The 23,665-nt window shown below is 37.3% G+C and overlaps 1 protein-coding gene across 3 annotated transcripts in view; it reads left to right on the top strand.

Annotated features, from left to right (window-relative positions):
* The window catches only part of PHTF1 (putative homeodomain transcription factor 1), a 62,306-nt gene extending 40,112 nt beyond the window's left edge, over positions 1-22,194 (top strand). For 2 of the 3 annotated variants that reach the window (XR_002480357.1, XR_006539892.1), the window contains 5 exons: positions 1,549-1,704; positions 2,912-3,007; positions 3,447-3,572; positions 4,105-4,236; positions 22,147-22,194. Coding sequence is in view for 1 of the 3 variants with exons in the window: in XM_021690273.1 (XP_021545948.1) it covers positions 1,549-1,704; positions 2,912-3,007; positions 3,447-3,572; positions 4,105-4,125 (399 nt within the window). In the remaining 2 variants the exon portion in view is untranslated. Of the gene's footprint in view, positions 1-1,548; positions 1,705-2,911; positions 3,008-3,446; positions 3,573-4,104; positions 4,640-22,146 lie in introns of those variants that run through there. The other variant, XM_021690273.1, reaches the window with a different exon arrangement.
* The last annotated feature ends 1,471 nt before the right edge of the window (positions 22,195-23,665 follow it).

Below are 23,665 nucleotides of genomic sequence, written 5' to 3'. Positions count from 1 at the left end.
TCCAATAAATTATTAATTTCTGCTCCCTTGGTCATGCTAGAACCTTAGAACACTTTATCTCATTTACCCATTCACCCATTATTAGTGTCTTTCACTTAAATTTTACATATATTTTAAACCCACAAGATTATTATTTTTTGTAGTCAGTTATTCATTTATATTTACCTACATATTTACCCTTTTCATTAGTTCTTGCATTTTGTTTTTCTCTGGGATTATTTTCCTCCTGTTTGAATAATCTGCTTGGTGTTGAATTCTGTTTTTGTTTGTTTGAAAATGTCTTTTATCACTTTCATGTTTAAAGGATGCTTTTGCTGAGTATACATTTCTAGGTTGCCAGTTACTTTCAGTACTGTTAGGATTCTGTTTTCTTCTGATTTCCATGTTTTATCTTGAGAAGTCAGCTGTTTGTCTTATTGCTGCTCTTTTAAAATGTCCTTTTGTCCTTTTAAATGTCCTTTAAAATGTCCTAATGTCCTTTTTCTCTGGCTGGTTTTAAGAGTTTTTCTTTGTGTTTGGTTTTATAGCCATTTGGCTGTGGTTTGTGTGTTATCTATTGCTACACAACAAACCACCCTGCTGAAGAGGTGGACCTAGGTTGCAACTAGCTGCTACTTTCATCCCCCAGTTATAACTGATTGGCAGGGGTGAACACTTGACCCAGGCTAAGCTAAATGTATCCCTCTTTTGGGACTTAGAACTGAAAAGCTGAGATAACAGTGGTGGACTTTGGAGAAGAAAGGTCTGGGGGTCAGTGGGGCCAGTAGGGTGCTATGATAAACCAAAGCTGGAGCAAGTCAAAGTTGGGGGAGCAGTGACCAAGGATCTTGCAAGGCAACAGAATTAGCTAAGAGGAGCGGTGATGAGAGCCCAAATGGCCCTCGAGGAAGAGAGATGGAGAAGGGAGCTGCTCTGGGACTTACTGGTTTTCCGAAGGCCAGCATTTGGTTTCAGTTAGGGTTCTCTGTATACTTTTTCAGTCAGTTCCATTTTACCTTGGGCTTTACTTGAGTAAATTTTGAAAAAACCAAAGACTTTTACCAGAAAACTTGACACATAATAGGTATTTGATAACTGGTAACTGCTGCTGCTGTTATTTGTTGTTGTTACTACTCCTCAAATGGAGTAAAGAGCCCGATCCTCAGGATTTTCTAGTCATACCAGCAGGATGGGCCACATGTTTTAGGAAGCTCTACTAGTCATATAAATGCAAACTTAATACTTTGAAAAATGGTCACCACATAATCATGAGTAGGCACACTAGTGGTTAAAAGGCTGGAAATGTCTTTGTCTTATTTTACTTGTTGTACGTTTTCCTTCTTTGTTACTTCCAGACTTTTGCTGTCTTTCATGCAAAGGGAAAAACCAGAGAACTTAAAGAAATAGTGATTAGTTAAATAGAGAATGCTTTATATGAGTACTAAAACTCTCCTGCTTTGAGTATAAAATATTGGTAACTTATAAATCTTTTTAAATTGCTAGAGTAAAGGAGTAACTAGAGATTTTGAGACAAATGAAAAACTTAACTTTTTTTGGTCCTTTGTATAGGTTCTCCAAGGGCATAAAACTTTCCTGAATGATGCTTATAATTGGGAATTTTTGATCTGGGAAACAGCTTTACTACTTTTCTTACTGCGTCTGGCTTCACTGGGGTCTGAAACCAATAAGAAATACAGCAATGTTTCAATATTACTTACTGAGCAGGTATTGATTGGTCCTTGTCAGTTTGGTTCTGTGGTTAGAGATGGCATAATAAGATCTGTGCAGAAGATTCAGGGTTGAGTCTAGGTTTAGCACTTTCTAGCTGTATGAACTTCCAAGTCACTCTGCTCCAATATATGCTACTGTATAAGTGTTTCCTCTTTTTTTTTTTTTTTTTTTTTTTTAAAGATTTTATTTATTTATTTGAGAGAGAGAGCACATGAGAGGGGGGAGGGTCAGAGGGAGAAGCAGACTCCCTGCACAGCAGGGAGCCCGATGCGGGACTCGATCCCGGGTCTCCAGGATCATGACCTGAGCTGAAGGCAGTCGCTTAACCAACTGAGCCACCCAGGCGCCCTAAGTGTTTCCTCTTTTTAACATGAGGGTAATAATCTTCCCCACCTGGTCCCAGGATTGTAAGAATTAAGATCTTATGGACTGAAAGTATTTTGTATATTATAAAGGTATCTTTATTGGTGGTAATGGAGCATGTTTTTAATCTCATTTCACATCAAGTATTAGATCTTTATAGTACTTGTCATTTAAGCATGTTTAATAAGCTTCTTGAATTTCTTCTATATCAGCCATAGAATACATTCAGTGTTTGGAAAATGCTTGCTCTTTAGTATGTGACTGGGTTTTAAGACTGGGAAATGTTTCTTATAAACAGAGAGTAGTATAAAGGGGTTTTGTTTGTTTTTGATTTCATGTTTATCCATAAGTTGTAAATAAAAACATTTTGGTATCATTAGATTTTCTTTTTTTTTGCCTTAGAAGTATAGTGGAGAATATTTCCTAGCAGAGAAAAAATAAGGAAATATAGCAAGTGAAAATCAGCAGCTATCTTCTTACATCCCATTAGTGTTTCCGAGGATGTTAGATTATGTGGGGGACACCAAAAGGAGTAAGACAGAGCTTTTGAACTGAAGGGATGCACATGTTAATTGTTATAATTAGTATTACACTTTCATTGTTTTGATATTTAAATTACTTTTTTTTTTTTCTTAAATCCACTAAGTGGCTTTTCTTTGCCAGATGTGACTGAGTGGGCTGGGGGGTAGGGTATGTGACATATGTGTTCGTAGAAATAACTGCAGGAATTTCAAAATTTATTTTATTTGAAAATATTACTCTTGAATCTGCCAGACTTTATGCAGTATGTACCTATCTTTTTCTGGACATTTACCTAAATCTCTCCTTTTCCCCTTAGATTAATTTATATCTTAAGATGGAGAAAAAGCCGAATAAGAAAGAACAGCTTACTCTAGTAAATAATGTATTAAAGCTGTCCACCAAGTTATTGAAAGTAAGTAACACCCTGTGATACACTTTTACTAGCACTCAAATCAATGCTTTACTTATTGGAGGAGACCCTAGCAGCAGATAGATGCCGGGCTGTGTACATTAAAAATGCCAACTTGATAGTTTGGGGTTAATGACTATATAGAAAAAAATTTCTCATCTCGTTACCCAGGTTCTGGTTATTGCTGACATCTGTCACATTTTTCAAATTAAGATTTTTTAAAAATCACAAATAACATACCGCGCAAACCCACCTTTAAACACTTAGCTAGTGGAAAAGTAGATGAGAGTCCATTACAGGTTTTTTGAAAGCAGCTATTGAACATGAAGGAAAGATGGCCTGATGCAGTCATCCTCACCCAAGACCTAAAAAACAGCCCAGAAATCACTGGGGGCCATTGAGAGGTCATGGATCTCATCTCTGTTCTTTCCTGCTTTTGTAGGAGCTGGACACACCATTTAGACTCTATGGACTGACAATGAATCCCTTAATCTACAATATCACACGAGTCGTTATCCTTTCTGCTGTCTCAGGTGTTATAAGTGATCTTCTAGGATTTAATATAAGAGTAAGTGGGACGAGTACTCTGTAGCATCTGCCTTAGTCTTAAAAATTACCAAATATTATAATCCTTGCTCTTCACCCTGTGTGTGTGTGTGTGAGAGAGAGAGAGAGAGAGATTGGGAGACTGGAGAGTGGCATGGAAAGATCTCTTGAGGTAAAATAGACATTTTGATGGTGGTGCACAGGCTTCTGAGCTTAGGTTTTCTCATTTGACACAAGTAGAATAGACTGTGCTCTTGAATGGAACACAAAATCAAGTTTGAATCTCATGTCAATCTACTAGCATGGGCTGGGGAATGGTCATCCCCTCATGTAGGGAAATGCACAGAGGTAGAACGAATGAAAACCCAAGACCCATGAACTGCAGTGTGTCATTTCTGACCCTGGGAATTATTCATGTTTCTTTTCTGTGGTGTTCTGTGGTTGCTATTGTTCTTCTCATGTAAAGGGTTCTCGGTTCATAGTCATGTAAGTGCCCTGGAAACCCCAACTGTTGGTCTTAAAACTAACTTATTTTGGTGATTTTCTTTTCTTAGCTGTGGAAAATTAAGTCATAAGCTGAGCCATGTGCCTGGACTCTTCCCTTGCTGGCATCAGTACTGACCCATTGAGGAAGGAGAGGACTTGCAGAAACCATGAGACACCCACCTGCTTGTTCACACACAGAGGTGCCCTCAGCTCTGCCTAATCTTATGAATGGTGTTTTTAGAGGAACAGATCTTTTTCCAGCGGGGCATGCACACCAAAAGTTGTATTTTCATGGTTTTCAAATAATATGAATAGTCAGGAGACGAAAGATCGTGCGTTGTGGTAACGTAAGGACAACTTTCTAAGTTAGGAAAGTTGATTTGGGGCACTTCAGTGCTGTGACAGTTATATTTACTGCAAGTAGTCTTTTGGGTTACTATGGTAGATGCCTGACGCATGAAGAAAATATCCTCTCTTGGAAATGGCAAATTCAGTACTTTTCTATTAAGTCTAAACAATTGGAGATTTCTTTTCTCTAGCAGAGAGATATCAAATTTAAACTATTTTAGGTTGAACCCAAATAAAAGAATTTTCTTGGAGAATTTCAGTTTCTAGGCTTTTTTGTTGTTGTTGCAGAAACAAAAATAACCTTTTAACCTGTGAATTTCAGTTAATGGTGGAGAAAATTTTAATTCGTTTACAGTTTTGAAGTTAATCCTAAGAACTGCATAGTTGGGGAAAGAGACATGCATGTAATGTGCCATGTAATTCACGTACTCGTTCATGTCCATCATATAACACGGTTTCCACATAAATCATCTGAGCCTGTTGCCTATCACAGTGCTAAGTGAAGCGTGGATAGTTTGTCTGTTGTACGACTCAAGGTACCCGATCCTCGGTTCAATTTCAGGTCCTTAGTGTCTGTACTCAGCCAAGGTATGCGTTTGATGATTTGGATTCTCTCATCAGCATTCCCTGTTACACACACATGCATATACATATGTTAATGAAAACTCTCGTAGCCTACATACAATTCTTGCTCTTAAACTGTCTGCTTTGAAGAATCTCTTGAGGCAAATTGAAAGCCTGAACATTTTAATGATAAGATTTTATGAATTTTTATTTTATCTTATTGTTTTATTGAAATAGAATTAACCTGCAGTGTTATATTATTTCCAGGCATACAATATAATGTTTCAACAATTCTATACTTTAGTCAGTGCTCATCACATGATAAGCGTACTTTCATTCCCCTTCATTTTGTGAATTTTTAGAAGGAAATGATTTAGAAACCTAGGTATTACATGTAAAGTATGTACCCACACAAAATCACTGTATCAATTATACATATCCTAATGTGCAGGAAGATTTTTGAAGTTTAAAGATGAACTTCTCAAGAGTCCAGGGATTGAGATCAGACCTATCTGGGTTCATATCCTTGGCTCTGCAACTTACTAGCTTCATAATCTAAGGCAAATTACTTAAACTCTGTGCATCTTAATTTCTTCATCTGTTAATTGGGAATAACTACTACCTAATAGAGGTTTTTTTGTTGTTTTTTTTTTTTTTAAGATTTTATTTATTTGAGAGAGAGGATGAGAGACAGACAGCATGAGAGGGAGGAGGGTCAGAGGGAGAAGCAGACTCCCTGCTGAGCAGGGAGCCCGATGCGGGACTCGATCCCGGAACTCCAGGATCATGACCTGAGCCGAAGGCAGTCGCTTAACCAACTGAGCCACCCAGGCGCCCCCTAATAGAGTTTTTGTTGTTGTTTTTTATTATTATTTATTTTATTATGTTATGTTAATCACCATACATTACATCATTAGTTTTTGATGTAGTGTTCCATGACTCATGGAACACTACCTAATAGAGTTTTTAAGGTTGAATGAAATTATCATGTAAGATACTTAATGCAACATATAGTATGTAGCACTTTGTAAATCCATGACAAACGTTTGTTGTTACTATTTAAGACCTTTAGAAATTCTTTCACCAATAGATTCCTATCTGTGAAGATAGAAACATAGGAAGCAAGGTTTCTGAACTAGGAGGGATTACCAAAAATTTGCAGCCATTTTAAATGCTGCATGAGAGTTATAATTTCTTTTAAAGGTACAGCCCCATTATAGTGATTTTGCCTGTAGAAGCAACTGTTTTGTAAAGGCACTTCAGTGTCTCATCAGATGACTCCTAGAAATCATGCTTTTACTATTTTCCATAAGGAACAATAGCAACTGTGTCAATTCAAGATTGAGCTCAGTGCAAATTTCAGATGAACAAAGCTTATGCCTGTATCTTTTCTCCTACAAAAAAGTGCTGTTTGGTTTTTATTTGCAACTTTTACACAGTGATTGTTTAGTTTAAGTGCAGTATTTAGAATAGTTTACTCTGATGGGTTGTTTCAGTTACAGTTTAGATAGTGTATAATTGGTTTAAACTATTTTTTCAGGTGGATAAAATTATATATAAGTATAGTTGCTCATGTTGGAAACAGGAATCATTCTTGATTCCTTCCTCTTCCTCAAACCTCACGTCCAGGCACTAAATCTTTGAGTAACTGTCTTCTAGATATTTTTCTAATCAATGCACTGTGCTCCATACCCACTTTTATGACCCCAGTTGATGTCAACATTCTTTGTTTTTGTGAACAAGTTTATGCTTCCTTTGCTCTTACCCCCAATGGGGGATATGGCCCCTTGTCCCCCAAGCCCAATCTATTCTTCTCAGAAAGTTAATGTGTCTTTCCTAAAATGCAACTCATCATTTAGAATCTACTAGTGGCTTACAGTTACTTTGAAGATAAAAATCCAAAATCCTTTTAGCAATGTGTACAAGGCTACCTTGTTGAGAAAGATTTTTGAATCTATATTTGAAAGGTATTTTTGTTGGGTCTAAAACTCTAGTTTTAAAGGTGTTGTCTATCTCCTGGATTGTGTTGTTTCTGATAAGAAGTCTGCTGTCATTCTTATCTTTTTAGACCTCTGCTGCTTTTAATTTAAGGTTTTTATCATCAAATTTGTGCAGTTTAATTATAATGTGCATTGGTGTAGTGTTCTTCATGATTTTTGTGCTTGGGGTTTGTTGCACTTATTGGACTTGTGGATTTATATAGTTTAATTTTGGCTGTTAAAATTTTTTAGGAAAAAATTTCCTAAAATAAGTTTTCTCTACCCCACTCTCTCCTACCTCCTTCTGGGACTCCAATTTACATGTACGTTAGTCTGCTTGAAGTTGTCCCACACCTTACTGATGTTTTGTACATTTCCCATCTTCTTTCTCTGTCTTTAAGTTTGGATAGTTTCTGTTGCCATGCCTTCAAAGTTCACCAACTTATTCTTCTGCACTAATTTGATGTTAATCTTACCTAATGTATTTTTGTCGGTGGAAATTCGATTTTTTAAAATCTTTCACGTCTCTCTTTAATATGCCATTTCTTTTCTCTATCTTGTTTAACATAAAATATTTATAATAGAAATAGTAAATAAGGACATTAAAAGAGTTATCATCTGTGTCATTTGGGGTTTGTTTTTAATGATTGATTTTTCTTACTTTGGGTAATATTTTCCTGCTACTCTGCATGCCTGGTAATTTTTTAATTGAATGTGAATTTTATACTATTGGGTGTTAGGTTTTTGTGTACATGTGTGTATTCTTTTAAATCTTCTTGAGCTTTGTTTTGGAATACAGTTAAGTTACTTGGAAACAGTTTGATCACTTCAAGGCTTGCTTTGAAGCTTTGTTGGGTGGGCCAGAGCACCATTTAGTCAGGGCTACTTTTCTCCCCTATTGAAGCAGTATCCTCCTGAGTAGTCACCCCAATGTCTTGTTTATTATATGAGGTTTTTCCAATTTGACTGTGGGAACACAAACTAGTCCCAGCTCAGAATGTCTCTGCTTGCTTCTTTTTGGTAGTTCTTTCCTTGTTGTTTGGTATTTCCCAACAACAGGTATTGTGCTGATCAGTACTTACCTAAAAACTTGAAAGGAACCCTCTGCACATTTTTTTGGAATTGTCCTCTCTATGCAGCTGTCTTCTCTCTGGTACTGTCTTTTGCAAATTCCAGCTGTCTTGGCCTTTCCAAATTCTTAACTCTGTCTTCTCAACACAGCAAGACTGTTTGGTTTGGTTTGGGTTCCCCCTTCCTGTACCACAGCCTAGAAATGGCCTGTAAGCAGTAATCTGGGGCAGTCATGGGGCTCAACTCATCTAATTCCTTTCTTACTGTCTATTGTCCAACATTTAAACCCCTTTTTTCATTTTTTTTTCTTTTTTTTTTTTTTTTTCCAGTTGTTTAAGGTGGGAGAGTAATGTCTTTCCCACCTTAATAAATGGAACAAAGTTTACTCAGTTGCTTAGGGTTTCTTCTTGGGGCTCCTCTCTTCTCCTCCGTATCTAATCCAGCAGCAAATTGTGTCAGTCCTACATTTCCACTGCTACTAGGTTAAGCCTCCTTCACTTTCACCTGAATTAACATGCTGAGCCTTTCCATTCTTGCTTCCTACAGTTGGTTCTCCACAGCCACATGAATAAGCTTAAAAATATGGAAACTATACTTAGATCATTCCTTCTAAAGCCCTTCCTGGTTTTCCCTGTGGTGGCTTCCAAGGTCCTTCATTATCAGGCTTGCCTCCTTTTCCAACTTCATTCCTCAATACCATGCACCATACTGGCCTCCCTCTATTCCTCCATTACACCAGGTTCTTTCTCATATCAGATTTGTGCCCACAATACATTTTCTTATGTTCTCCCCTGAACGGCTGCTCAGTTGTCTGTTCCTCTGATGACCCTAGAGTAGCTCTCTGTCTTTCCTTGTTATCAGTTACATGGCCCTATTCATTTCCTTCAGGGCACTTATCATAATCTGATCATCTTGTTTTTTTTATTTTTACTGCAGGCAAGTCCTTTATTTTTTTAAAAATTATTTGCTTTTATTTAAGGTTTGGTTGATATACAATATTATATTAATTTCAGGTGTATAATATAGTGATTCGACATTTATATACATTATAAAATGCTCGCCACAGTAAGTATAGTTACCATCTGTCACCATACAAAGTTATTACAATATTATTGACTACATTCCTCATGCTGTACTTATACCCCATTTTATTTACAATAAAATAAAAGCTTATTTATTTTATAACTGGAAGTTTGTACCTCTTAATCCCCTTCGCCTATTTCACTCATCTTCTTATTCCCCTCCCTTCTGGCAGCCACCACTTTGTTCTCTGTATTTATAAATCTGTTTCTGTTTTGTCTTTCAGATTCCACATATAAGTGAAATCATACGGTATTTGTGTTTCTCTGTCTTATTTCACCTTGCATAACACCTTTTAGCTCTATCCATGTCACAAATGGCAGGATTTCATTCTTTTTTATGGCTGAGTAATATTCTTGTGTGTGTGTGTGTGTACACAATATCTTCTTTATTCATTCATCTATCAGTGGATACTTAGGTTGCTTCCTTATCTTGGCTATTGTAAATATGCTGTAATAAACATAGGGAAGTATATATCTTTTCAAATTAGTGTTTTTGTTTTCCTTGGGTAAATACCCAGTGGTACAATTACTAGATCATATGGTATTTGTCTTTTTAATTTTTTGAGGAACCTCCATGCTGTTTTCCAAAGTGGCTGCACCAAATTTACATTCTCAACAATAGACCAACAGTGCAAGAGGGTCCCCTTTTATCTATATTCTTGCTAACACTTGTTATTTCTTGTGTTTTTGATACGAGCCATTCTGACAGATGTCAGGTGATATCTCACTGTGGTTTTGATTTGCATTTCCCTGATGGTCAGTGATGATGACCATCTTTTCATGTGTCTGTTAGCCATCTGTATGTCTTTTTTTGGGAAAAACATCTATTCAGATCCTCTGCCCATTTTTAAATTCCATTGTTTGTTTTTTTGGCTACGAGTTGTATGAGTTTTTAAATATATTTTGGATGTTAATCCTTACTGAATATATTATTTGCAAATATCTTCTCCCATTCTGTAGGTGTCCTTTTTGTTTTGTTGATGATTTTCTTTGTTGTGAAAGAGCTTTTTATTTTGATATAGTCCCACTTGTTTATTTTTGCTTTTGTTGCCCTTGTCTGAGGAGACAGATCCAAAAAAATACTGCTAAGACCAATGTTCAAGAGTATTACTTGTCTATATTTTCTTTTAGGAGTTTTACTGTCTCAAGTCTTACATTTAGGTCTTTGTTTTATTTTATTTATTTATTTAAATTTATTTGACACAGAGAGACACAGCGAGAGAGGGAACACAAGCAGGGGGAGTGGGAGAGGGAGAAGCAGGCTTCCCGCCAAGCAGGGACCCCGATTTGGGGCTCGATCCCAGGACCCTGGGACTATGAGCTGAGCTGAAGGCAGACGCTTAATGACTGAGCCACCCAAGTGCCCCACATTTAGGTCTTTAATCAATTTTATTTGTGTAAATAGTATAGGAAAATGGTCCGGTTTTATTCTTTTTTGTGTAGCTGCCTAGGTTTCCCAACACCATTTATTTAAGAGACTGTCTTTTCCCCATTGTGTATCCTTGCCTCCTTTGTTGTAGATTAACTGACCATATAAGTACAGTTTATTTTGGGGTTCTCTACTCTGTTCCATTGATCTGTGTGTCTATATTTGTGCCAGTTCCATACTGTTTTCATGACTATAGCTCTGTACTATAGTTTGAAATCTGTTATTGTGATACCTCCAGCTTTGTCCTTTTTCAAGATTGCTTTGGCTATTTGGGGACTTTTGGAGTTCCATACCAATTTTAGGATTATTTATTCTAGTTCTGTGAAAAATGCTTTTCGTATTTTGAGAGGGATTGCACTGAATCTGTAGATTGCTTTGGGTAGTGTGGATGGACATTTTAACAATATTAATTCTTCCAATACATGAGAATGGTATATCTTTTTACTTGTATCATCTTTAATTTCTTTAATAATGTCTTATAGTTTTAAGAGTACAGGTCTTTCGCCTCTTTGGTTAAATTTATTCCTAGGTATTTTATTGTTCTTGATACAATTGTAAATGAGATTGTTTTTGTAATTTCTCTTATAATTCATTATTAGCGTATAGAAATGCAACAGATTTCTGGATATTAATTTTGCATCCTACAACTTTACTGAATTCATTTATTCTAATAAGTTTCTGGTGGAGTCTTTAGGGTTTCTATATATGGCATCATGTCATCTGCAAATAGTGACAGTTTTACTTCTTCCTTACCAATTGGGATGCCTTTTATTTCTTTTTCTTGTCTGATTGCTGCAGCTAGGGCTTCTAGTATTATGTTAAATAAAAGTGGTGAGAGTGGATATCCTTGTTTTGTTCCTGATCTTAGAGGAAACGCTTTCAGCTTTTTACCCTTGAGTATGATGTTAGCTGTGGGTTTTTCATATATGGCCTTTATTATGTTGAGGTATATTCCTTCTATCCCCACATTGTTGAGAGTTTTTATCATGAATGGATGCTGAATTTTATCCAATGCCTTTTCTACCATTTAGACGATCATGTGATTTTTTATCATTTTTTTGTTGATGCGATGTATCACATTGACTGATTGTGGATATCGAACCATCCCTGCTTGCTTGGAATAAATCTCACTTGATCATGGTGAATGGTCCTTTTAATGTATTGTTGAATTCAGTTTGTTGAGGATTTTTGCATCATGTTCATCAAGGATATTGGCCTGGAATTTTCTTTTGTCATAGTATTTTTCTTTTTGGTATCAGGTTAATGCTGGCCTTGTAGAATGAATTTGGAAGCATTCCTTCCTCTTCAGTTTTTTTGAAAGAGTTTGAGGATATGTATTAACTCTAATGTTTGGTAGAATTCACTTGTGAAGCCAGCTGGTCCTAGACTTTTGTTTGTTGGGAGCTTTTTGATTACTGATTTAATTTATTACTAGTAATTGGTCTGTTCAGATTATCTTTTTCTTCCCTTTTCAGTTTTGAAAGATTGTATGTTTCTAGGTATTTACCTATTTCTTCCAGGTTGTCCAATATGTTGATGTACAATTTTTGTAGTAGCCATTTGTAATGCTTTGTATTTCTGTGGTGTCAGTTGCAACTTCTCTTTCATTTCTGATTTTGAGTCCTCTTTTTTCCTTTGAGTGTCTAATGTTTTATCTTTTTAAAGAACTAGCTCTTAGTTTCATTGATCCTTTCTATTGTTTTTTTTTTGGCTCTATTTTTTCAACTCTGATCTTTATTATTTCCTTCCTTCTAATGACTTTGAGATTTTTTTTTTTTTTTTTTTTTTTTTTAGGTGTAAGATTAGATTGAGATTTTTCTTGTTTCTTAAGATAGGCCTGTATTGCTATAAACTTTCCTCTTAGATGGAAGTGGGGTGTCCCCTACTATGATTGTATTACTGTTAGTTTCTCCCTTTGTATCTGTAAGTATTTGCTTTATATATTTAGGTGCTCCTATGTTGGGTGTATAGATATTTACAATTGTTATATATTCTCGTAGGATTGATCCCTTTTACATTATTTAAGGCCGCCTTTGTCTCTTGTTATAGTCTTTGTTTTAAAGTCTATTTTGTCTGATATAAGTATTACTACCCCAGCTTTTTTTTTATTCCATTTGCATGGAGTATCTTTTTCCATGTCTTCACTTTAAGTCTGTGTGTCTTGAGGTCTGAAGTGAGTCTCTTCTAGGCAACATATAGATGGGTCTTTTTTTTTTTTTTCCTCCAGTCACCCTATGTCTTTTGACTAGAACATTTAGTCCATTTAAATTTAAAGTAGTTATTGATAGGTATGTGTTTATTGCCATTTTGTTACTTGTTTTATGGTTGTTTTGTAGTTCGTCTCTGTTCTTCTTTTTTGCTCTCTTCCCTTGTGATTTGATGATTTTCTTTAGTGTTAGGCTTAGATTTCTTTCTCTTTATTTTTGTGTATTATCGGTTTTTGGTTTGTGGTTGCCATGAGGTTTATGTATAACATCCTATGTATACAGGAATCTATTTTAAGTTGATGTTTGCTTAAGTTTGAACATATTCTAAAACACATTGTAAAAATACTACATTTTTACTCCCCTTCTCCATGTTTTATGTATTTGGTGTTATATTTTACATCTTTTTATTTTGTATATCCCTGAACTAATTATTGTAGATATAATTGATTTTGTAAGTGATTTGATCTACTACCTTTACTATATGTTTGCTTTTACTAGTGGACGTTTTTATCTTTCATAAATTCTTACTAAAGTTTTGGCCTTTTCCACTTAAAGAAGTCCTTTTAACATTTTTTTAAGACCAGTCAGTGGTGATAAACTCCTTTAACTTTTGTTTGTCTGGGAAACTATCTCTCCTTCATTTCTGAATGATGACCCTTCTGGGAGGAATATTGTTGGTTGGAGGTTTTTTCCTTTCAGCACTTTGAATATATCATGCTATCCCCTTTTGGCCTGCAAAGTTTCTGTTAAAAAAATCAGCTGATAACCTTGTGGGGTTTCCCTTGTAGGTAACTGGGTTGCTTTTCTCTTGCTGCCTTTTTTTTTTTTTAAGGTTTTATATTAGTCACCCAGTGCTCATCACAAGTGGAGACTCCTTAATCCCCATCGCCTATTTAACCCATTCTCCCCCCACCCTCATTCTCTCCCCTCTGGTAACCATCAGGTTGTCCTCTATAGTTGAGAGTCTGTTTTTGGTTTGTCTCTCTTTTTCCCCCACTGCTCATTTGTTTTGTTTCTTAAATTCCACATGAGTGACATCATATCAAATTTGTCTTTTTCTGACTGACTTATTTCACTTGGCATTATACACTTTAGCTCCATCCATGCCATTGCAAATGGCAAGATTTCATTCTTTATTTTTTGTTTTTATTTATTTATTTGAGAGAGTGAGTGAGAGAGAGAGCATGAACGGGGTGGGGAGGGGTAGAGGGAGAAGCAGACTCCCTACTGAGCAGCGACCCTGGAATCATGACCTGAGTTGAAGGCAGATGTTTAACTGACTGAGCCACCCAGGTGCCCCAAGATTTCATTCCTTGTTATGGCTGAATAATATTCCATTGTATATATACACCACATCTTTTTTATCCATTCATCAGTCTTGGCTCCTGTAAATAGTGCTGCTATAAACATGTGTCCCTTTGAATTAGTGTTTTGATTTTTTTTTAAGATTTTATTTATTTGAGAGAGAGACAAAACATGAGCCAAGGGAGGGGTAGATGGAGAGGGAGAGGGACAAGTAGACTCCTGGCTGAGTGCAGAGCCTGACGAAGGGCTCAATCCCAGGACCCTGAGATCATGACCTGAGCTGAAGTCAGATGCTTAACGGACCACCCAGGTGCCCCAGAGTTTTGATATTCTTTGGGTAAATACCCAGTAGTGCAACTGCTAGATCATAGGGTAGTTCTATTTTTAATTTTTTGACGAACCTTCATACTGTTTACCAGAGTGACTGTACCAGTTTGCATTCCCAACAGTGCAACAAAGGTTCCTTTTTTTCCACATCCTCACCAATACCTCTTGTTTCTTGTGTTGTTGATTTTAGCCATTCTAACAGGTGTGGGGTGATATCTCAATGTAGTTTTAATTTGTAATTTCCCTGATGATAAGTGATGATAACGATCTTTTCATGTGTCTGTTGGTCATCTGTATGTCTTCTTTGGAGAAATGTCTGTTCATATCTTCTGCCCATTTTTTAATTGGATTATTTGTGTTTTGGGCATTGAGTTTTATAAGTTCTTTATATATTTTGGATACTAACCCTCAACTGGCTGTGTCATTTGCAAATATATTCTTCCATCTGTAGATTGCCTTTTAGATTTGTTGATTGTTTCCTTCACTGTGCAGAGGCTTTTTATTTTTATCAAGTCCCAATAGTTTTGTTTTTGTTTCCTTGCTTCAGGAGACATACCTAGAAAGATGTTTCTATAGCTGATGTTAAAGAGGTTACTGCCTGTGTTCTTCTAGGATTTTTATGGTTTCAGATCTCACATTTAGGTCCTTAATCTATTTTGAATTTATTTCTGTGTATGGTGTGAGTAAGTGGTCCAGTTCCATTCTCTTGCATGTTGCTGTCCAGTTTTCCCAACACTGTTTGTTGAAGAGACTGTGTTTTTCCCATTCGCTATGCTTTCCTGCTTTGTCATAGATTAATTGACCATATAATTGTGGGTTTATTTCTAGGTTTTCTATTCTGTTCTGTTGATCTAGGTGTCTGTTTTTGTGGTAGTACCGTATTGTGTTGATCACTACAGCTTTGTAATATAACTTGAAGTCCAGAATTGTGGTGCCTCCAGCTTTGCTGTTCTTTTTCAAGATTGCTTTGGCTATTCAGGGACTTATGTGATTCCATAGAAATTTTAGTATTGTTTGTTCTAGTTCTGTAAAAAAAATGCTATTGGTATTTTTATAGGGATTGCATTAAATGTGTAGATTGCTTTGGGTAGTATAGATATTTTAACAGTATTTGTTCTTCCAGTCCATGAGCATGGCATGCTTTTCCATTTCGTTGTGTACAAGTCTTGTACAGAGTACAAGTCTTTCATCTCGTTGGTTATGTTTATTCTTAGGTATCTTATTATTTTGGGTGCAATTGTAAATGTGATTGTCAAAAAAAATTTCTGCCGCTTCATTATTGGCATATAGAAATGCAACAGATTTCTGTACAATGATTTTGTATCCTGTGACTCTACTGCATGCATTTATCAGTTCTAGCAGTTTTTTGATGGAGTCCTTCAAGTTTTCTATAAGTTTCATGTCATTTGCAAATAGTGAAAGTTTTACTTCTTCATTACTGATTTGGATGCCTTTTGTTTCTTTTTGTTGTCTGGCTGCTGTGGCTAGGACTTCTAGTCTATGTTGAATAAAAGTGGTGAGAGTGGACATCCCTGTCTTGTTCCTGACCTTTAGGGAAAGGCTGTCAGTTTTTCCCCATTGAGGATGATGTTGGCTGTGGGTTTTTCATATAAGGCCTTTATTATGTTGAGGTATGTTCCCTCTAGACCTACTTTGTAGAGGGTTTTTTTTTATCATGAATAGGTGGTGTACTTTGTCAAATGCTTTTTCTGTGTCTACTGAAATGATCATATGGTTCTTATCCTTTCTCTTATTGATGTGACATATCACGTTGATTGATTTGTGAATACTGAACTATCCTTGCAGCCCAGGAATAAATCTCACTTAATTGTGGTGGATTATTTTTTTTAATGTATTGTTGGGTTGGGTTTGCTAGCATTTTGTTGAGGATTTTTACGTCTTTGTTCATCAGAAATAGTGGCCTGTAGTTTTCTTTTTTTTGTGGTGTCTTCATCTGGGTTTGGTATCAGAGTAATGCTGGCCTTATAAAATGAACTTGGATGTTTTCCTTCCTTTTTTATTTTTGGGAATAGTTTGAGAAGAATGGGAATGAACTCTTCGTTAAATGTCTCGCCACATTCACCTGTGAAGCCATCTGGTCCTGGACTTCAGTTTGTTGGGAGTTTTTTGATTACTGATTCAATTTCTTTGCCAGTAATCAGTCTGTTCAAATTTTCTTTCTTCCTGTTTCAGTTTTGATAGGTTATATGTTTCTAGGAATTTATCCATTTCTTCTAAGTTGTCCAATTTGTTGGCATATAGTTTTCATAATATTCTCTTATAATTGTTTATATTTCTGTGGTGTTTGTTGTTATTTCTCTTCTCTCTCAGTTTTATTTATTTGGGTCCTTTCTCTTTTTTTCTTGATAAGTCTGGCTAAAGGTTTATCAATTTTATTGATTTTTTTCAAAGAACCAGCTCCTGGTTTTCTTGATCTGTTCTATTGTTGTTTTTTGTTTTTTAATTTCCCTATCATTTATTTCTGCTCTAATCTTTATTATTTCCTCCCTCCTATTGTTTTAGGCTTTGTTTATTGCTCTTGCTTCTTGAGGTAAGCCTGTATTGCTATAAACTTCCCTCTTAGAATCGCTTTTGCTGCATCCCGAAGGTTTTGAACCATTGTGTTTTCACTTTCTATGTGCTTTTTAATTTCTTCTTTTATTTCCTGGTTGACCCATTCATTTTTTTTAGTAGCATGTTATTTAACCTCCATGTCTTTGTGGTCTTTCCAGATTTTTTCTTGTTGACTTCTAGTTTCATAGCGTTGTGGTCAGAAAAGGCTCATGGTATAATGTTGATCATTTTGAATTTTTGAGTTTTGTTGTGTGGCCTAATATGTGATCTGTTCTGAAGAATGTTCCATGTGCACTTGAAAAGAATGTGTATTCTGCTGTTTTAGGATGGGATGTTCTGAATATATCTGTGAAATCCATCTGGTCCAGGTTGTCATTCAAAGCCACTGTTTCCTTGTTGATTTTCTGTTTAGATGATCTGTCCATTGATGTAAGTGGGGTGTTAAAGTCCCCTACTATTATTGATTAGTTCCTTTGAGTTTGTTATTAACTATTTTATGTATTTGGGTACTCCCATGTGGGATGCATAAATATTTACAATTGTTACCATCTTCTTGTTGAATTGTCCTGATTATTCTTATAGTGCCCTTCTTTGTTTCTTGTTAAAGTCTTTGTTTTAAAGTCTATTTTGTCCGATATAGTATTGCTATTCTGGCTTTCTTTTGATGTCCATTTGCATGATAGATGTTTCTCCATCCCCTCGCTTTCAATCTGCAGGTGTCTTTAGGTCTAAAATGAGTTTCTTGGGGCACCTGGGTGGCTCAGTTGTTAAGCGTCTGCCTTCAGCTCAGGTCATGATCCCAGGGTCCTGGGATCAAACCCCGCATCAGGCTCCCTGCTCGGCGGGGGGCCTGCTTCTCCCTCTCCCCCTGCTTGTGTTCCTGCTCTCGCTCTCTCTCTCTGTCAAATAAAATATTTAAAAAATAAAATAAAATGAGTCTCTTGTAGGCAGCATATAGATGGGTCTTGTTTTGTAATCCATTCTGTCACCCTGTGTCTTGATTGCAGTGTTGAGTCCATTTCCATTCAAAGTAATTATTATTTATTTTTTATTTATTTTTAAAGATTTATTTATTTCACAGAAAGAGATACAGTGAGAGAGGGATGTTGATGATCGTTTAAGTCCGAACCTATTCTTTACTCCTTGCCTTCCTATGTTTTAGGTATATGGTGTCATATTTTACATCCTTTTATTTTGTGAGTTCCTTGTCTGATTTTTTATTGAAATGTTCATTTTTACCACTTTTGTGAGTCCTACCTCACACTCTCATTTCTGGTCTTTCCTTTTCACTCAAAGAATCCCTTTTAATATTTGTTGCAGAGCTGGTTTACTGGTCATGAACTCCTTTAATTTTTGTTGTCTGGGAAACTCTCTCTCTCCTTCTATTCTGAATGATAGCCTTGCTGGATAGAGTATTCTTGGCTGCCAGTTTTTCCCATTTAGCACTTTGAATATATCCTGCCACTCCTTTCTGGCTTGGAAAGTGTCTGCTGAAAAATCTACTGATAGCCTTATGGGTTTCCCTTGTAAGTTACCGACTTCTTTTGTCTTGCTGCTTTTAACATTTTTTATTACTGTATTTTGTTATTTTAATTACATTATGTCTTGGTGTGGATCTGCTTTTATTGATTTTGTTGGGGGCTCTCTGTGCCTTCTGGATCTAGCTGTTTCCTTCCCAGATTAGGGAAGTTTTCAGCTATTCTTCAAATAAATTCTTTGCCCCCTTTTTTTTCTCTCTCTTCTTCTTCTGGGATTCCTATAATACAAATGTTATGTTTGATGGAGTCACTGAGTTCTCTAAGTTATTCTCATTTTGCACGATTCTTTTTCTCTCCTTGTTCAGCTTGATTACTTTCCATTACTCTGTCTTCTAGGTCATTAATTTGTTCCTCTGTTTCTTCCATCTTGCTGTTCATCCCATCAAGCATTTTCTCACTTTGTTTATTGAGCCCTTTATCTCTGCTATATCATTCCTTATCTCTGTGTTAATAGTCTCACTGATGTCCTCCACTCTTTTCTCAAGCCCAGCAAGTATCTTTATGATCATTGCTTTAAATTCTCCATCAGGCATGTTACTTGTGTGTGTTTTGCTTATATCTCAGGCCACATCCTTGTCCTGTTCTTTCATTTGGGACGAATTCTTCTGTCTTATTTTATCTGACTTCGTGCCTGTTTCTCTGTGTTAGGAATGCCAGATACATCTCCTGTTCTTGAGGGTAATGGCTTTATGAATAAGAGGTCCTGCAGTGTATTGTACCCTGCTCCCTTGGGCCTGGCGCTTCTGAGAGTGTCTCTAATGTGTGCTGTGTATGCTCTGCTGTTGTGTCTTGGCCACTTTATCCTTTAGACCAGTCATCTGCAGAGGCTCTCTTAAGCTATTGTGGGCAGTGTTGGTCCCTGGCCTGAATGTGGTGAGTTTTAACTAGCTATGCTCTGGTCTGCTTGTGAAATGAGACGTGTTGCCACTGAGGCTCTGCAGAACTCCCAGGTGGGGAGACATGGTGTGGGCAGGGGTTTGGGCCAGTGTTCTGAGGGAAGGGGGCCTGCTGTGCTGTGACTAAGGGAAGCTGATTGGTAGGGATGGTTCCGCCGAAGTGTGGGGGAGGGGCAGGGCTTGGTCTAGGCAGTTAGGTAGTGAATGTTGGCACTGTGTTGGGTCCTGCAGGTGGCCCTATGCTTATGCTGAGGTGTGGGGGAGAGAAATGGCACCTGCCAGTTCCTTTGTTCCCAGAGGGGTCTCTCCATGAATGCTGCCTCTCTGGGACACACTCCAGGATGAGCAAATAACCTTCCCACTGTGTGCCCCAGGTGCTCTTCAGATTGCTGTGTCCACATTGCATATCCACTGGCTGTTTGCCCTGGCTTTTCTCCAGGAGCAGCCCAATGTCCTCTGAGCTCTCCCAGGGTCAAGCACGCAACCTTTAAAACTCCAGGCTTTAGGCCCCGCTGGTTGTTAAGAACTCACAAAATTGGGGCCCTCTCTTTCCAAGGTAATTGCGATGGGAATTCTTATTCCCTATGCACTCCCCTGTGGGCGAGTTTGTCTCTTGCCCTTCTCTGTGACCGCAGCAGCTACAATTGGTTTCTCTCCCAAGCTACCTCTCCACTTTCTACCTTCTTCGATGTGGCCTCTTCTCTACCTTTAGTTGTGGTTTGTTATGCCAGTCTTCAGATTGATTTCTGGGGTATTTAGGATGATATGATAATTATCTAGTTGTATTCATGGGATGAGGTGACCTTAGGGTCCTCCTACTCCACCGTCTTCCCCTCCTTCTTGCTGCTTTTAAGATTTCTCTCTCTTTAATTTTTGACATTTTAATTATTATTTGTCTTGGTGGGGACCTCTTTATGTTCAGCAGTTTGGGACTGTCTGTGCTTCCTGGGCCTGGAGTCTGTTTCCTTCCCGAGGTTAGGGAAGTTTTCAGGTATTATTTCTTTAAGTTTCTGCTCCTTTCTCTCTCTTCTTCTGGGACTCCTATAATGTGAGGTCCCTTTAAGAGCAGAGTTTCTGTTTCCTTTTTAAGATTTTATTTATTTGACAGAGAGAGAGACAGCCAGAGAGGAAACACAAGCAGGGGGAGTGGGAGAGGGAGAAGCAGGCTTCCCGCCAAGCAGGGAGCCCGATGCGGGGCTCGATCCCAGGACACTGGGATCACGACCTGAGCCGAAGGCAGACGCTTAACGACTGAGCCACCCAGGCACCCCAGAGTTTTTATTTCCTATAGCCCTCTGGCTTTCCCCTAGTTAATCCCTGCTGATTTTCAAAGTTCCTAGAGTTTCAAAGAAAGATGTTATGGGGCAGGGTGGGCGGTGGCTCATCTTCCCAGAACAGATCCCCAAGGCTGGGGCAGGAGTGGCTGATGTGGGGTTTGAACCCCTCCCTCCCCAAGGAAGACATCTGTGCATGTACTCTCTCTCCCACCTGTGGGTTCACCCTGCCAAGGGTTTGGCTCCTTACTTGCCCCTCCTACCCTTCTCGATGTGGCTTTTTCTCTATACCTTTAGTAGTGGAAGAGATTTTTGCTAGTTGTCAGGTCATTCTCAAAGTGAGTTGCTCTATATGTAGTTGCAGCCTTGGTGTGTACATGGAAGGGATGAGCTTCCTACTTGGCAGCTTCCACTCTTATATTTTGTCTACTTGCTTCTGCACTAGAATGTGAGCCCCTTAAGGCAGGGACTTTTTGTCCACTTTAGATCCCCAGAATGCAAAACAGTACCTGATCCCATACTAGGTCCTCAATATAAATGTGTAGAATGAATGAGCAGACCTCAAGTAACTTAACATTCATGCAACTTTTTAATTCTGTTAGGATGGAAGAGTTGTAACGTCATGGTTGTCCTACCCTCAGTGCTTCATTTATCTCTATAATTTCTAGGAACTTGGATTTTTGTTTTTTTGGTTTTTTTAAAGATTTTACTTATTTTGGAGCTAGTGTGTGAGTAGGGGGAGGAGCAGAGGGAGAGGGACAAGCAGACTCTGTGCTGAGTGTAGAGCCTGATGCAGGGCCCGATCCCATGACCCTGAGATCACCAGCTGAAATCAAGAGTCGGATGCTCAACTGACTGAGCCATCCAGGCGCCTGAGAACTTGGGCTTTTGTTTTGATCCCCAAAAAAGAGCGAGATATATTTTGGTAATATTTAGCTGTTACTGAGAAACTAAACCAAGATGTAAACACAGGGCTAAGATTAGGCCATTTATACATTTAATTGGAATAGTAATAACCATAGAAGGTTAAGAGAAATACCTGTTCACTTAATAATTTGTATCAGGAAAAATTATCCCTCTTAAAATTGCTATGGAGGTACAACCCGAAATTTCCTAAATATGTACATTATAGCTAATGTATAATATAAGCCAAATACTTTGTATAGTTGAATAACTAAATACTTGCCTAACTGGCCTATGGTTTCTTGACTTTCAGAGACATGTAGAAAAATTCTAAATACCACAGTGCCTCACAGTATAAGCTTATGGGTCTTTTTATTTTTGGTTCATTGTATTTACAAGTACGTGGACTTCTGCACTGTAAAATAACACTCTTCCAAATTAATTACATCCACTTTTGAAATGTTTTAGATTTACACACTCATAGTGGGCCAAATGGGTTTGACTTCCAATATGGCATATGATTTGGGATTATGGAGAGATTCATTAAAGTGAATCTCATGTATGCATGTATTGACTAGTTTAATCATTTAAAGTAATCCTTTGCTTCTTGCAGTTACTGGTGCCCATCTTGAATAATGAAGTTTGAATTTCACAAATGTCCAATAATTCCATTACCTTTCCTGCAGCATGCCTGAGCATATAAGCTATAATAAGGTATTACTCAAGGTAACAAATGATTGTTGCTTATTAAGGACAAAATAAGCCTCTTGATTTGTGTATTTGCTAATAATAGTTCTGCTTGGCTTTAATGTGAACACTGTGAAATAGACAAATTCCCAAAGGATTCTCTGTCAAAATTATAGGTTTAGGCTAAGCTAAAGCACTTGGCTATGTTTTCGTATTTTTAATGTACATGAGAAAGATTCAGAGTTCTCTAGTTCAGAGTTCTCTTTAGAATCACGCTCTTCCCAAAAGTCTCTCTTGCATAGCAACAGTGAAAACAGATCCAAGTTAGTGACTCTCTTAAACTAATTCAGTTAACTAAAGCAAAGATTACAGATTTCATGTTAATAATTATGGCATGCTTTGAACAAGTCATTGTATTGTATTTAAGAGCATGACCAGCAAAGAGCTGCCTAAATAAGTAAATCTGTTATGTTTAACAAACACAGATAGTTCTTAGGCATTGGAGCATACCATGATGATGTAAAAAGGTGCTCTGATGTGTTCTTCATACCAGACCGAAACGTCACATTTTGTGCAAATGTCCGTGTTTATACCAGTGTTCTGGAGGGGCAACCTATGGACTAAGCTTCAGCTTAAACACTCATTAGACTGTTACACAGTTTAACTAATTTGAATGTTCCTTGCTTCTTTAAAACCATATTCTCTTTGAATGTCGGACATACTAACCACGAAATTCTTCATTTGTGCATGTGTTTAAAAGCATTTGGCTTTTTCTACATGGGAATATCTATTGAAAGGAAGAACCCAAGATATTTTCATGTAGAAATAAAAAGCCAAATGCTTTTGTGTCTGAGACTTCTGAAATAGTTGACCCTGTTCAACAGCTACTTGGTCTATAAAATTTGATGTAACTATGATCTCAGTCTCTCATCTGTAGCAAGACAATGCAGTAGCATCTCAGAACTCCGTGAGAAGGTATGTCCACCCAAACTATTTGCTGCCACTTTCTACAGCCTTTGCCATGACATGCATCTCCACTGTGGGACTTGGGGTTTATGGGTTTAATTTTTAGTGTAAGTTAATGCAATGGTAGGAACTTTTTTTTTTTACCCGCAAGAGTAAAATAACCATGGTCGTGAAATAGGTTTTGGGCATTAATCATATCAAAAAATAAATGAAACCCAAGTAAGTCAAAACACTTCATTCTGAAAGTAAGTGTAACCTATAGTAAATGAAATGATTTACTGCTGAAATGCCACAGTCTGATGAGTTTTGTGACCTTACAGTAAACTGGACTTACACCACTCTATCCATTAGAACTTCCACTGAACTTCCGAGAAGACAAGTCCTCTTCTCTCCAACAGTGTAGGAAAAGATTTTGGGGAGTAGCAAGTTATTTTTGCAAAGCTATTTTCTTTATAATGAACAGGCATAACGATAAGCCA

Source organism: Neomonachus schauinslandi, chromosome 4 (genome assembly GCF_002201575.2).
Source record: "Neomonachus schauinslandi chromosome 4, ASM220157v2, whole genome shotgun sequence".
NCBI lineage: Eukaryota > Metazoa > Chordata > Mammalia > Carnivora > Phocidae > Neomonachus > Neomonachus schauinslandi.
The sequence above is the reverse complement of the archived record's forward strand: the minus strand, read 5'-3'. Positions and strand labels throughout refer to the sequence as shown.